At 38.9% G+C, this 14,847-nt stretch overlaps 2 protein-coding genes across 2 annotated transcripts in view; one reads left to right on the top strand and one right to left on the bottom strand.

Annotated features, from left to right (window-relative positions):
• LOC119426617 (melanoma receptor tyrosine-protein kinase) overlaps positions 1-14,847 on the bottom strand; it is a 531,032-nt gene that overhangs the window by 389,250 nt on the left and 126,935 nt on the right. The window lies entirely within an intron of this gene.
• The window catches only part of nebl (nebulette), a 100,727-nt gene that overhangs the window by 7,199 nt on the left and 78,681 nt on the right, over positions 1-14,847 (top strand). The window contains exon 2 of the mRNA XM_037694188.1: positions 178-272. Within this exon, the coding sequence (XP_037550116.1) occupies positions 178-272 (95 nt within the window). The remainder of the gene's footprint in view (positions 1-177; positions 273-14,847) is intronic.

The raw sequence follows: 14,847 nt of genomic DNA, 5'->3' as shown, positions 1-14,847 counted from the left end.
ATTAGCTCTGGAGCTAATGCTATACATATTAGCTCAGAAGATAACGGTGTCAGCTCCAACGCTACCAATATATAAATATTATCTCTTGAGCTACATTTTTAAGAAAGTCTGTTTGTTTGAAGACGGAACCAGGAATTTTGCACAGTAAACATTCATCTTTGTGGGTTTTCTTATCAGAACTGGCACAAAGGATGTTTCCACTGCGAGGTCTGCAAGATGACCCTGAACATGAAGAACTACAAAGGCTACGATAAGAAACCCTACTGCAACGCGTGAGTAAAAAACCCTCAGGTTCTCATGTTTTCATGACTGTCATTTACTTGTCGTTGTTTTCTACATGTCCCATCACTGGCATCTTTCTGGGAATAAACTCCGGCTGTAGCTGCTGTGTCATTATCTGAGTCTCCGAGCACCGGTTCTTTTATAGCAGTGATGGTGTTCTGTTGGTTCCTGTGGTTCTGCAGCTTCAGATTCTGCTTGTTATTGTCTATGCAGCCTGACACGATTATTTATTGAACATCGAGGTTTAAAAACCTTTGAGGGGCGGAGCTTAAGAGCTGTGCTTGATGGATGCAGGAAGTAAATTACAGCTTGTTTTTGGGGGGTGTAACGTTGTGGTTCTGACCCGTGATCATGAGCTGGTTAGCTGATTATAAAGTTGGTGATATGGGAGCTAAAGCCTCTGTGTTGGCTGCAGTAACAACTTTTGTAGAAAAATGCCAACCTAAAAGGACATTTTAGCTCTTTTTTTTTTTACCTTTGACCTTTTGCGATGAACAAGGAGTTTCCCCCTGCCTTTCAGAACACAGAGTCTTTGCCTCAGGTGTCTAATAGAAAAGCAGGGAAAGCCCGATAGTCACTAAAATCAGTATTCCTCCTCTGGTTTGAAATATGGAGTATAAATTATTTTTTTTAAAGTTTTGACAAGCATGAAAAAAGAAAATAAACAATGTTTCCAGACTTTCCTGATTATTGCATTAATAATAATATGATTAAAATTTTAATTTCTAAATTTGCTCATATGAGCTTGGATATGTTTCAGCTTGACTTACAAGAAAGGCTGTTTCATTTTAAACACTTAAATCATTTTAAATTAAAATATGAATGCCCGCTTACCCTCCATTCCCCTTTTTAGGTTCCTTCTCTACACTTTGTCATCTCATGACATTTACACAATTCTGGTTGAAGCTGCTCTTTTATTTTTAAAATATTGGAATGAAGGATTGTGGTTTTGTGCCAAGTATTTATTTATTTTTTAGATTTTTTTCTGGAAGTGTTCTGGAAATCTGTGTAAAAAATTTCAGAATTAGACATGGGACAAGTGAAAACCTTTAATCATTTTAATTTTCTGCTGATAAATTATTATAAAGTTGAATATTTACATCTTTTATCATATGATTTGCCATTTAATGCAGTAAGAATCAGTTAATTAGTTAGATCTGCTTGGACGAGGTTCTTCAATGATCATACGATTCAGACCGTGTTAATTACTTTCTTGTGTTTCTTCCTCGTTCACATCTCCAGCGTCTGTGCACGAGCCTGGCATGTTTACCGTGCGTTGAAAGAGTCCTGCTCAGTTCTGTTTTTGGACCTCGGAGTCCAAACCAGCGTCTTGTAATTAAAGAGTCTGTGTGAAGCATCCACTCCCTCTGAGGCGGCATGTTTTCAGTGGTGCTGTTTTTTTTTGTTTTTTTTTTTTGGCTGCTCCAATCAACAACAATGTCCGACCCGACAGCTTTGGTTCTGCTCCTAATGTTTGGTTCTGCTGAAACAAGTCGAGCTCTGAGACTTTTTAATCAACGTTTTCTTACTTTATTGTAATTTAAACAGCTGAAAGTAAAAGAAAAATCCTTTTATTACCTGAGATTTGTTTTAAAGAAAGTTGTAGGTGGTCTCAACTGCAGGCTTAAAAAAATCAAAAAGTATAAATAAAATAAAATGAACAGCACTGCAGATTTAATGTCTCGCAAATAAGTTCAGTGTGACAAAGAGAAAACAAGCAGAAACACAACTTGACACGAGAAACAAGACATGAAGGATCCGTCAAGAAACGGCTAAAACCTGAGACCAAAACTTAAAGAAAAAATTAAATGGGAAGTAAATTCCACTGAAGGCTCAAGAGCTGAACTTTACAAAATAAAAAATAAAGTTAGAAGTTTTTAGATGAAGCTAAAACAGAACCAGAACCTAAAATCTTCTTCATTCAGCTTTTTCCTCTTCAGGGGTCACCACAGCAAGTCATTCTCCTCCATCTCTGTCCTCACTCCAGCTACCTTCATGTCCTCTCTAACTGCATCCATATATCTCCTCTTTGTCTTTTTCCTGGCAGCTGCATTTCTAACATCCTTCTACCAGTATACCCACTGTCCCTCTGGACAAGTCCAAACCATCTCAGTCTGGTCTCTCTAACTTTATCTCCCAGATGTTCAACCTGTGCTGTACCTGTGCTTTCTTGTCTTTTTGTCCATGTCTCTGTCTTCAGACCATACAACATAGCTGTTTGCTGCAGTCTTGGAAACTTTTCCTTCGATCTTTGCTGACACCTTTTTGTCACAATCACTCCTGAAACTTTTCTCCATCCACTCCATCCTGCCTGGACTCTCTTCTTCACCTCTTTACCACATTCCCCATTTTCCTGGACAGTGAACCCTAAGTACTTGAAGTTCTGCTGCACCTTTGTGACCTCTGCTCCTTGTAGCCTCACTGTTCCACCTCCTCCCTCTCATTCACACATACTCCATCTTACTATGACTGACTTTCAACCCTCTTCTTTTAAGTTCATACCTCCACCTCTACAAGTTCTCTTCCACCTGTTCCCTGTTCTCACCGCAGATCACAATGTCATCTGCAAACATCATAGTCCACGGGGATTCCAGCCTGACTTCAACTGTTAGTCAGTCCACCACCAGAGCAAACAAGAAAGGGCTCAGAGCCAATCCTTGATGCACTCCCACCTCCGCCTTGAAGCTATCGCTCCCTCCTACGGCACATCTCACCACTGTCCTCATACATGTCCTGTACCAGTCTAACATACTTCTCTGCCGCTCCAGATTTCCTCATGCAATACCACACACCTCCTCCCTCGGCACCCTGTCATATGCTTTTTCTAAATCCACAAAGACACAATGGAGTTCTATCTGACCTTCTTTGTACTTCTCCATCAGCATCCTCAAAGCAAAGATGGTGTCTGTGGTGCTCTTTCTCAGCATGAAACCATACTGCTGCTCATCGTCACCTCACATCTAAGTCTAGCTTCCACAACTCTCTCCCAGATCTTCACTGTGTGACTCATCACTTAATTCCCCTGTAGTTGCTACGACTTTGTACATCACCCTTGTTCTTAAAAATGGCCACCAGCACACTTCTCCTCCGTTCCTCAGGCATTTTCTCACCCTCAAATATGCCGTTGAATATTTGAGTTAAAAACCTCACTGCCATATCTCCAAGATATTTCCAGAACTCTACTGGTGTCATCAGACACCATTGTTCAAAAACTAAAAGAGCAGAAAAGTTTCATTTTTGTTGTTTGATCGTCTAATTTAAACCAAAGAAAAACTCAAACGGATATTTAAAAACTCTTTTTGTGTTTTCTTTAACACTTTTTGATGCCTATATGGAATGTAAATGTGACTGATGGTTAAAAAAGTAAAATACTTTGCACAAAATTAACATATAACCTTTTTTTTAACTGCTTTGTTGCTTCTTTTACTACTGATTTAACTATAACTTTAATGTTTTTTCTGCCCCTGATAAACATTAATTGTCATATTGTGTCATCTTTAATATGCAAAACATAAAAATAATTTCTGCAGATCTTTCTTTTTCTCCTTTAAACAGCTGGTTTTGTTGAAACATTTTTCTTAAACCTTTTGTTTCTGATTCCTCCAGCCCCTTTTACACAACTGCTATTTAGTTTACTGGGTCCAAACCAGTTAACAAAACTGTTGACTATTTAACAGTAGTTGACTGAATTTTTAGTCCAGTTCACTTCCCAGTTAGTTTAAATGTTTTTAATAAAAGTTAAGAATCAGATAGACATCCCAAATCATAGCTCTTCAGTCAGGTAAAAGCAGCAGATCCACAGAAAGCCAGCAAGTGTTTCAGTTTGTTGAAGCTGGTCTTCCAGCAGATGAATGACCAGTGGTGATTGTGTAATATGGCACATTGAGACGTGAACCAGAGTAACGGCGTCCCACTCCATTAAGGATTTTACCCGTTTTGCTACCAGCCTGTGTGTGAGCTCAGACAGCTGAGGTGAAGATGTTCTGGTTACGTAACAGAGCTGCCCACATAACCCAGATTTCTGCAGCCTGGCTGTGAAGAAAGCAGGAACAACATGCTAATTTATTAGTTCAAGACTTCAGAAAGGCTTTCATTGTCTCAGAATCAGAACATCTCCTTCAGCAGCTCAGAGCTCTGCTGCTGGACTCTGAGGTCTGCTGTTGATGCTTCTTCACAGAAGTTCAGAGCAGTGATGGATTTTATTCATCAGTCCCTCTGAATGATGCTCAGTCACATCACAACACCTTCAAAAAGGCAGTCTTGGACAAATAAAGACATGAACTTAAAATTACTAAATTGTTCCCAGATAATTTTACCGTTTTTAGTTCAAAGCCATAATAGTTATCGAAATACTGTACCTGTGTAAGGATTGTACCATTTCCTGTTTCTGTTTGTGTTTGTGTTCCCCACTCTGCTTTTTGTGCTCTTGTTGTTCTGCTCTTTGTGTGGTTTCTGTTCCTGTGTATCTGGTCCTGTTTTCCACTCACTCCTCAGTCTGCCTCTCCACTCCTCAGTCTTTATCATTCACACCTGTCCCTCATCAGCCACCTGCCCAGGTGCTCTCATTACTCACTCTCCCTCTGTCTTATAAAAAGCCTTTCTCTCCTCCACTCCTTGTCCGGTCATTGTTCTGTATTCACAGACATCTCAGTCCTCCTCTGTCCTGTCTGTTTTTGTCCACCTGATGATCTGCTCTGCCTGTGTACTCTGATGTCCTGTTCAGCCTTGTTTTGATCCTGTTTTGCCAGAGTAAGTTTTGCTGCACCGACAGCCTTTTGTTTTGTTGTTTAAATAAATTATTTTTATTTAAACTCCTGCCTCGCTCGCCTCCCTTCAAATGGGTTCCAACTTTGAGGATTGTGACAACCTGACTATGATCGTAAACAGTTTAATTACAATTCTAACATTTTCTACATTAATACATTTTTGTTTGGGGGTTGTTGTAACACAAACTCATCAGGATTTTTGTAAATATTATAAAATAACAAAAAATGTGTATCCTTTGTTTCCAACTAATGTCAGCGATTAGTTACGGTCGGCTAAAGTCAGTCACAGTCAGTCTTGTTATATTACAGTCAGTTATGGTCAGTTGTAGAACAGTTAGCTACGGTTGGTTACAGTCACCTACAGTCAATTATGGTTGATTATGTCCAGCTTTGATTAGCAACTGTTGGGTCAACGATGATCAGTACCAGTTGTTTACGAGCAACTATAAGTAACTGTTGATTCTGGTCAACTACAGTCAGTTATGGTCAGTAGTAGTTATTTACAGTTAGTTACCGTTGGTTACGGTCACCTACAATCAGTTATGGTTGGTTACGGTCAGCTTTAATAAGTTACTGTTGTTTATGCCCAGCTATGATCAGGTACGGTCAGTTATGGTTGGTTTCAGTCAGCTTTGATTAGTAACAGATATTTACGATTAGCTATGATCAGTATCTGTTATTTACAGTCCGCTACGATCAGTTTTGGTCAGTTATGTTGGTTACGGTAAGCTTTGATCATTGACTGTTGTTTATGGTCAGCTTTGATCAGTGACTGTTGTTTAGGGTCAGCTTTGATCAGTTATGGTCAGTTATGGTTGGTTACGGTCAGCTTTGATCATTACCTGTTGGTTATGATTAGCTACATTCAAATACAATTAGTTACATACTTTGAAGTCCTGATGTTCAAATTTGGTTTGAGGTTTCCTCTTTCAAGTGACATCACTAATTCCTCTTTAGAATATGATAAATTAGGATTCAGTCTAAGTTATCCAGATCAGCTAGACAAATGAAGTCAACTCATGATATCAGGATGATCCAGATATCAAACTGCAGCTTACAAAGTCAGAAATCTGATAACGTTCTGAGTGTAGTTTGATCAAGTTTGACTTAATTCATAATTTGTTTGAACTGTCACATATGTGGGTTTATAATATTTGCAAATATACATTTTGAACACCAAGACTTTTTCAGAATTGGGCTTGTACATCTACAATTGATTAACTAAAAGATGGGCGCAATGACTAATCAACTTAAGCCAACACAAAAGTCATTATAACTTAACAATATTTACAGATATTGAAATAATATTTGTTGTGATAGTAGCTGAGAGTCATCTCTAACACATACTGTTCTATTATTTCTAGATATTGCACTTTAAGTGATTTTCAGCAGCTCTGCCTCGTCTTGTCAGATTATTTTAGTCTAAATCTCTGGTAAACATAAAAAACTAAATGGACAGAGAGCTGAAAGTCCAACAAAATACTTATGCAACCCTTCATCCACCACCGTGACGGTTTGAGTGGAGAATCTGCAGGAAGGAGGGGGACGCAAGAGGGTGAAGAGACAAAAATAAGAGACAAAGAGAGTTTGAACAAATTAAAGGAGCTGAAACTGAAAGAGACGAGGCGGGTCAGGAGTAAAAGAGGAGGACGGGATGGAGGGCTGAGCAGTGATTCTGTTACACATGACCGAGTGAAGACAAAGATTGAGGACAGAGGACTGTCCCTGTGTTCCTCTGTGAAAACTGTTTTCATTGCAGTCAGCGCCGGTGCTTTCCTTCAAACCCAAAAGTTAGTTTACTCTATTTTTACATTTGCCTTGTCTCCTGTTCTTTGTTTCTATTCCACTCCGTTGTTTTTTGTGATTTTTTTTACAGACTTTTTTTTGTGTGGTCCTTTTATATTTTACCTTTCCTTATTTCTCATCCTGTCTTTAGTTTGTTTTTATATGTACGTCCTCAGACAGGACTTATAATGGTATGGCTCTGTCCTTTTGTCAAACTATCTGTCATCTATGGACAATTTATTATCCGAGCTCTAAATTTATTATAACTCTTCAACATATGAATGTCAACCTGGACACCTCATGAGACAAGGATGATCCCTATTGAAAGGTAGATGAATCAATCTTCAGTCTTCAGTCTGACTGAACAGGCCTTTTGGATTAAAGACAAAACATTTAAACAAAGAAGAACCTGACTCCACCTTGTTAAAACTCTGAATAAAGGTGATATTTATTTACTGGTAAGTGATCACAGGAGGCACTGGGAGGATCTGCATAGCAGAAAGATGGGCATTTATGTTTTCCAGGTAATGTAGCATTAATAATTACTCTTCTTCCAGGTTTCTTGTGGTCCGACGATGCTGAGAGGAGGGCATAGGATTCAAGGTACAGAGAAGGAGGTGATGAGGTAAGTAGTGGCGAGTACTGTAGTGGATTGTAGGTAGGTATGTAGGAGGCAGGCTGACAGACAGGTGAGCAGCAGGATGGACCTCAGATAGAAAGCAAGTGGCACCAGGAGTTCCAGGGTTAAGCCCAACTTGGAGGCACGGAGAAAAACAGGTGAGTCCAAGATCAGACCTCAGGTAACAGAAACTAGGAGAACAGAGAGGAGAACTGGTAAGTGTAAATCTTTAGCTTAGGAAACACAAGTAGGCTGTATACAGGTTGGTATCCAATGTTTAAACAGAGAAGAGAACACCAGCAGTCCTGGAGCCCATCACTGGAATGGGCCACAGCTGCTTTTTAACGTTAAACGTTACAAATGTTGTCTTTGGTGCCTGTTTGTTTTCCGAATATATTAGTGTGTGTGAATCAACCTAAAACACTTTGTAGAACGGTGTTCTACGAAGTTCTGTCCATTTATTTGCATTAAATGACCAGCAGTTCCGCCACATTTAAAATGGCGGACGCTCTGATGTACCGCTGCAGCGGGCCAGCCTGCTCAATGGGGCATCTAGTGTCTATGGTTTGGATCAGCTGGTACTGTCAGGTTTTCTTAATAAAGCCTCTATGGATACCCAGGAGTCAACCAAAACACGAGACCAACAACAAATAAAAGTTAATAGTTTATTTATATTGCAGGGCAGGAACTCCGAAGTAGATAGGATGTTTGTTCTGCAGGCTTGGAAGTTGGATCCAGGGGGGGAAGAATGAGATAGAGGTGGCAGGGCGAACCTTAGAGCTGGATGCTGGATGGATAATTGGTAATCCTGAGCAGAGGCTTGAATGAGGGAGAAAGCTCACGAGGGAAGACTTCTGGTGCGGGGAGGCATGAGACAGAACCAGGATGACGAGGAGACTGGACTTCGCAAGGAGCTACAGGAGGTAAGAAGAAAACAGGTTTTTAGTCACAGTAGGGAACTCTGAATCTAGTCTGAGCTGGACACGGTACCGTAAGTGGGACAATGTTCCAGCAGGGTCCAGAAGCTTCCCAGGGCCTTAAGTACTGGAGTCTTCTCATCAAGAGAGTGGTAGCAGCTGGGAGTAATCAGTTCCCTCTTGCCACTCAGAAAACTGAAAGTAAACTTGTACAAACAAAACTAGAATCCCTTCAGGTACTAATCAACAGGTGGGTTCTTCAGCTGAAGAAGCACCGTTATGTCCTTTCATTGACCTATTTGTCCATTTATACCATGGACAACATCATTATCAGCAAGTCTGACCTTTGACCCCAACACCATCTTGTTTATATCTAACAAACTCATATTCAGGATTGTTGTGTGAGGAAATCCATGCTATGTATTTTGATTACTCTGATGTTTCACTGACATGAGTATTATGGACCACTTGTTTTAGATCTTGTCCCAATTTTACTATTTTTACTGTCTTAGGTTTTTGATGGGGGCTGCACCGTGGCACAGCTGGTAGAACTGCTGCCTCTCAGCGGGAAGGTTGCTGGATTGAACCCTGGTCAGGGACCTTTCTGGGTGGAGTTTGCATGTTCCCTCCGTTCATTCGTGGGTTTTCTCCTGGTACTCTTGTTTCCACCCACAGATCATAAACATGCATGTTAGGCTGACTGATAACTAAATTGTTCCTAAATGTGAGTGAGAGTGCGAATGGTTGTTTGTCTCATTTGTCTCTATGTAGCCCTGTGATGGACTGTATACTTGTCCAGAGTGTCCCTTGCCTCTCTCACAGTGACTGCTGGATATGGGCACCAGTGACCCCCACAACCTGAAAAGGAAGAAGCGGGTAAAGATAATGAATGGGTTTTGATGGTTTTGCTCCCTCAGCTGCAGTCTACACCTATCATCTCTCGTCACCTAGTCTGTTTTAGTTTATCCTTGTTCCTTTTGTCTCTGCTGTCTAATAAAGACAAAGCGTTGAGGTCACTGAAGGCACCTCCAGCTCTTTAATAAAGATTAAAACTCTTCTTTTAGCTGACGGAGACGCTCCTCTTTATGAAGCAGAAACACAGCAGCCTCAGCAGACAGACAGGGACAGATTCAGTCCTCTCTAAGGGACGTTTAAAGGACAGTTGAAGCACCAAACTTTGCTCATTATCTGGTGGAAACTCATGCAGGAGGAAACGTTCCTGTCAGGAGGAGAAATGGAGGCAGCGCTGAAATCTAACAAGATTTTTAGGCTTTATGTTTGTAAAGATTTTGCAGTTTCACAGCAGTTTTATTAAGTCTGAACAATCAGGTTAAATTGTAATTACGGACTGGCTAGTAACTAAGGCAGCCACCTATTATTATCCACCTGACTTAGGTTTTCTTAACTTTATATCTTACTCTTCCGTCAACTTTAATGCGGCCCGAACCACAACGTGTACCCCCACAAATGTTATATCAAAACAACCGTCTTGGCTCCGTGATGTGTGCTATTACTTCTAATGGCATTACGAGTTACCATGGTAATGTAATTGGCAAACAAAGATGCAGTTTTCTCATTGAAAATCACAGAATTCTTAACAGCTTCTAACTGCCACTGTGAGGTCACATGACTTGCAGTTAAGAAGTCTGAACAAAACTCAGAAAGCGAACCCCAACACAGTACTGGCAAATCAAATTTTTAAATTGGCAGCAGGGTGGCAGTCCCCATAAAAAACAACCTATGGGACAGATCTGGTTGGTAGACTGAGGAAGTTCTCTGGATGGGGGACGAAACGTTTCTCACTTAAAGAAACTGGTCCAGATGGCATGAGTTGACCATTTTTGTTGTTAGTCCCCATCAAAGTTTCTCCAGGAGCTTTCTAGTTCAAAATACAATATTATTTTAGTAACTGAATAGTTGATTAAGTTTTCTTGCTGAGTCATCAGTCAATTTTAGCCGTTTCTAAAGCGAAACATTTGGCACATTCAGAAGATGGGTGTTGTAATTATTGGATTTTGTTATACTTTTCAAAATATTTTACTTTATTTAAAATAAAATCACCATAGAAATGATTATTTAATCAACTAAATATATATTTTTTTAATTTGCTTCAGTAACTGCCCTTTTTTTTTCTTTTTATGCTACTTTTAGCTTTTAGCTAGCCTTTTTCTGCTTTTAGATTTTACCTAGCCTTTTGCTACTTATAGCTTTTAGCTACTGTATTACTACTTTTACATTTTGATTAATTTTTTGTTGTTTTTCATTTTTTGCTATTGCTTACTCTTTTAGCTTTATGCTAGTCTTTTGTTACTTTTAGTCACCTTTTTGTCATATTTAGCTATTCTGCTACTTTTAGCCTTTAGCTAAAATTTTGATACTAAGCTAACTTTTTGTTAGTTTCAACTTTTAGCTAACATTTTGCTGCATCTAATTACTACTGTTAGTAGTACATGTATTTCTACTGCTAATATTGCTACAACTAATGTTACTTAAGCTAGGAATGTGACATATGATGTTAGGAGCGTCATTAAAATCATTGTCATTGGGAAAATAGGCCTGTTCCCTGCGTTTTATTTTTGCACTCTGAAGTAACATCTGAGCCTAGATGTCCTGATCCCACACCGAGACCTTCATCAACACCTTCACAGGAAGATGGAGAGCATCCAGGCAGAGCAGAGAGCTGGATAGCAACACACTGACACACATTCAGCTGCCACCTTGGACTCTTGTCCTTGTCCTCACCCAGAGAATGGCCATGTTGCTTTATGTCAGCACGCTCTGTGATCAGACTCACTGAAGAAGACACTCAGAGACATCCATCTGTTTGTCCATCCATCCATCTGTCTGTCCATTCGTTCATCTGCCCATCCATTTGTTCATCTGTTCATCTGTCCATCTGTCTGTCCATCCATCCATCCATCCATCCATCCATCCATCCATCCATCCATCCATCCATCCGTCCGTCCATCTGCTCATTTGTCCGTTCATCCATCCATCCATTTGTTTGTCTGTTCATCTGTCCATCTCCATCCATCCGTCCATCTATCCATCCATCCATCCATCCATCCATCCATCCATCCATCCGTCCGTCCATCTGTTCCTTAGTCCGTTCATCCATCCATCCATCCATCCATCCATCCATCCATCCATCCATCTTCTTTACCCTCTGTTTTGGGTCGTGGGGGAGTTGGTGTCTTTCTCTAGTGGTTATTTGCAAGAGTCAAATTATAATGTGGTTTAAAATTCTCGTCACTGATATTGAAATAAAAGTAGTTCAAGTAGTGGACAAGTTAACTTGTGACCTCAAGAATCCACAGTAAATTTACTATCAGCCGGCAGGGCCGTTCTCAGGGCCCATCATATCTGAACTCTGATTTTTATTGCAATAAAATTATAATATTTTTCATTTGGGGTTTTCTGTGGTGACAAAAGACAAAGGGTGACACCTCATGAAGTCCTCACACGCATTAAAGAAGCAAACAAATGCTGCAACAACAAAATGCTGCAAACTTCAGACTAAAATTAACTTTTTCTAGCCCTCACACACAAACAGCGGCTGATTGAATGCGTCGTTAGTTTGTTGTGAGTCACGAGAGCAGACTGTCGTCGTTTGGAAAATGTCACTGCAACTTTACAGACAATGGTAAATCTAAATCTGTACATACACACACACACAGACACACACATGGGAGCATTGTAAATCTGATGTTTTAACCAAGCACTAACAGAAAGGCAGGAAGTGTCTGAGGATATTATTGGACTCATTGTTCGGCGTTCCTGTTACTTAGTTTTATTTTAGAGGTAATATTCACCTCATTTTGTGGCTGACAGAGGCACAGAACACTCTAACATTGAGCAGTTTTATCACAGACATTTACAACCTTTGGTATATTTTTAGGTTTTAATTCATCACTTCTCTCCTGCTCAGTGGAAACTTTGAGCTTCCTCTCCATAATCATCTTAATCAACATAAAGGTGGCTGCCTGAACTCTACTCAAGGACTTAATGAAAGAGTTTGTTTTTGTTCTTTAACCACAAACTGCCTGATGCTTAATCTGAGCTGAGACTTTGCCAGAGCATTGTTTTAATTTTCAGGATGTTCTCAAAGTTTTCACTGGAAGTTTTCAAAACTTCTAACTCTGTCGAACTCAGCTGTTGTGAAAAATGAGAAGAGGAAATGTTCAAACATACATGCTGCTCAGATACACCCCAGATGAGTTTATTAGTCTCACATCAGACTAGCACATTAAACCAAAGCTATTTAAACAAATTTATTTAGCAGCTAACGGCAGTCTGAAGGTCAGGGTTTGTTCTGAACAACCCGACATGTCAAATCGTTTCTGTCTCTGACCTTTTTGGGATGTTTTACCAGCTTATAGAAGCATAAACGCATGCTAATTATGAGTGAACCGGAGCCACCGTCATGCTGTCACACCTAAAATCTGCTGATATATGCAGAAAAGATGCTGGTTAGTCTGAACTTTGGTGTTTTCAGCCACAAAATTATTGTTTTTTTTAAATTCAGACAGATATTCTAAAAGTGTGATCTCACTGTTGTTCTCTTGTCTTTTCCTTTTCTACATATTGTGTTATTTTAGTTGTTCAAATTGCAGCTCATTCAGGAGATTGCTGCTGTAAAGTTTGTTTTTTTGTAGTTTTGAAAACATTTAACACATTTAATAAAACTAGAAATGTATGAAGAGCATGAACTTTGTTGAGCTCTTCAGTTTCTTCAGAAAACTTGTTGTTTTATAACCTAACATACCTCTGCTGATACTGCTAATGCTAATTATGCTTCTGCTATTATATATGTCACTACTTTACCATCATAATTAAATTATTGGTAATCTCAGTGTTACATCATGTGCATTTAAGCTTATACGACTACCTTGAAATACTTATTGATACAAATTCATCCTACTTGCTCAGTTATATTTTACTATATTTCTTTTGGACCTTGTAAATATTATGTTTACTTTTTCACTTTTTGGTACTTTATTTTGCACCCTTATTGCATGCTTTAGTATTTCTTGTTTGTTTGTTTGTTTTTAGCGAGTCAAATTGGTTCTTCTCATCCTGAACATTTCATTGTACTGTTAGCCTTGTGTTAACCTACATATGACAAATAAACATAACTTGAACCACTACTGCTGCTAATGCTAATTATGCTACAGGTAAAATGACTACTGCGAATGGTAGTACTACTGCTACTAATGTCAATTCTACTTTGTACTAAAGGTAATTCTGTTACTGTTAATGCCAATACTGCTAATGCCACAACTACTGCTAGTACTACTATTGCTAATGCTAATTCTACTAACGTGAATTTTATTTTATTTTTTACTTTTTGAGGCTGTTAATACTAATACAGCTAATGCTAATTCTGCTTCTTCTGTTATTATTACTGCTCACAGTGGTTGTCATAATGATCATTTTGAATATGCTTATTAAACTGCTACCTATATCAGTGCTGGCTACTAATGGCTATTCTAATAATGCTAAACTACAACTATTGATGCTAATACTTGTAATTTTCTAATAATGCTATTTTTAGGTAAAAGCGGATGTCCTGTGATATTTTGCTATTATACTATTAGCTGGTCTTTTGATTTTTAGCTCTTAGCTAGTGTTTTGCTATTTCTAGCTAGTTTTCTTTAGATTTTGCTAGCATTTATCTATTGTTAGCTTTCATTTTGCTACTGTTTACTGCTACTGTTTTGCTATTTTTAGTTAGAGGTTTGACACTTTTGGCTAATATTTTCCTACAGCAATAATTAAAATTATCTTGTTTTATTTGAAAAGTACAAATATCTTAACCTGAGTTTTTAACTTTTTTTTTCTTATTTGTGCATATTTTATTTTATCATTGGCTTGAAAACCTCTAGATTAGATAAGGAACAGATGGAACCGGAGTGTTTGTCTTGGGCTGTTGGTCCAGAGTTACCTTCATGTGAACGTTTTCAAAAAACTGTCCCACAAAGCTGCTCTTTGTCTGAAACTATTGGTCTGCATCCGATGAACAAAGCAGCTACAGTTATCGGTTATCAGCCGCAGAGAGGGCAGGTGAAGTGGAACCACAAGCTGCACTTTGTCTTCATCTGACGGAAACAGACTGGATTAAAAAGCAGAAAAACGGAACAAATTATTGTCCAGAAAATTAATAATTTACTTCAGGAGGACGGTTTGGAGAGATTCTTATTTCAACATAAACGCATTTCTGCAAGAAGTCAGCAGCTAAAACTTAAACAAGTTTACTGTGAGAAGAAATATTTAACTTTCTTCAAACTAGAAACACTTTAAATATAGAATAAGGTGTTACAGAACAAAACACTTGTTTTATAAACATGGAAATCATATTTTTGTAGAGCTTAAAATTAGTCCAGACTGTTTCAGTTCTCTGACTCAAACTGCTGTGTCCTGTGGTGACAAACACTGTGAGACATGGAGACAAACTGTGAGACATTGAGACAAACACTGT

This window comes from Nematolebias whitei, chromosome 20 (genome assembly GCF_014905685.2).
Source record: "Nematolebias whitei isolate Nwh7 chromosome 20, NemWhi1, whole genome shotgun sequence".
NCBI lineage: Eukaryota > Metazoa > Chordata > Actinopteri > Cyprinodontiformes > Rivulidae > Nematolebias > Nematolebias whitei.
Note: the sequence above shows the minus strand (reverse complement) of the source record. Positions and strands in the feature narration are given on the sequence as shown.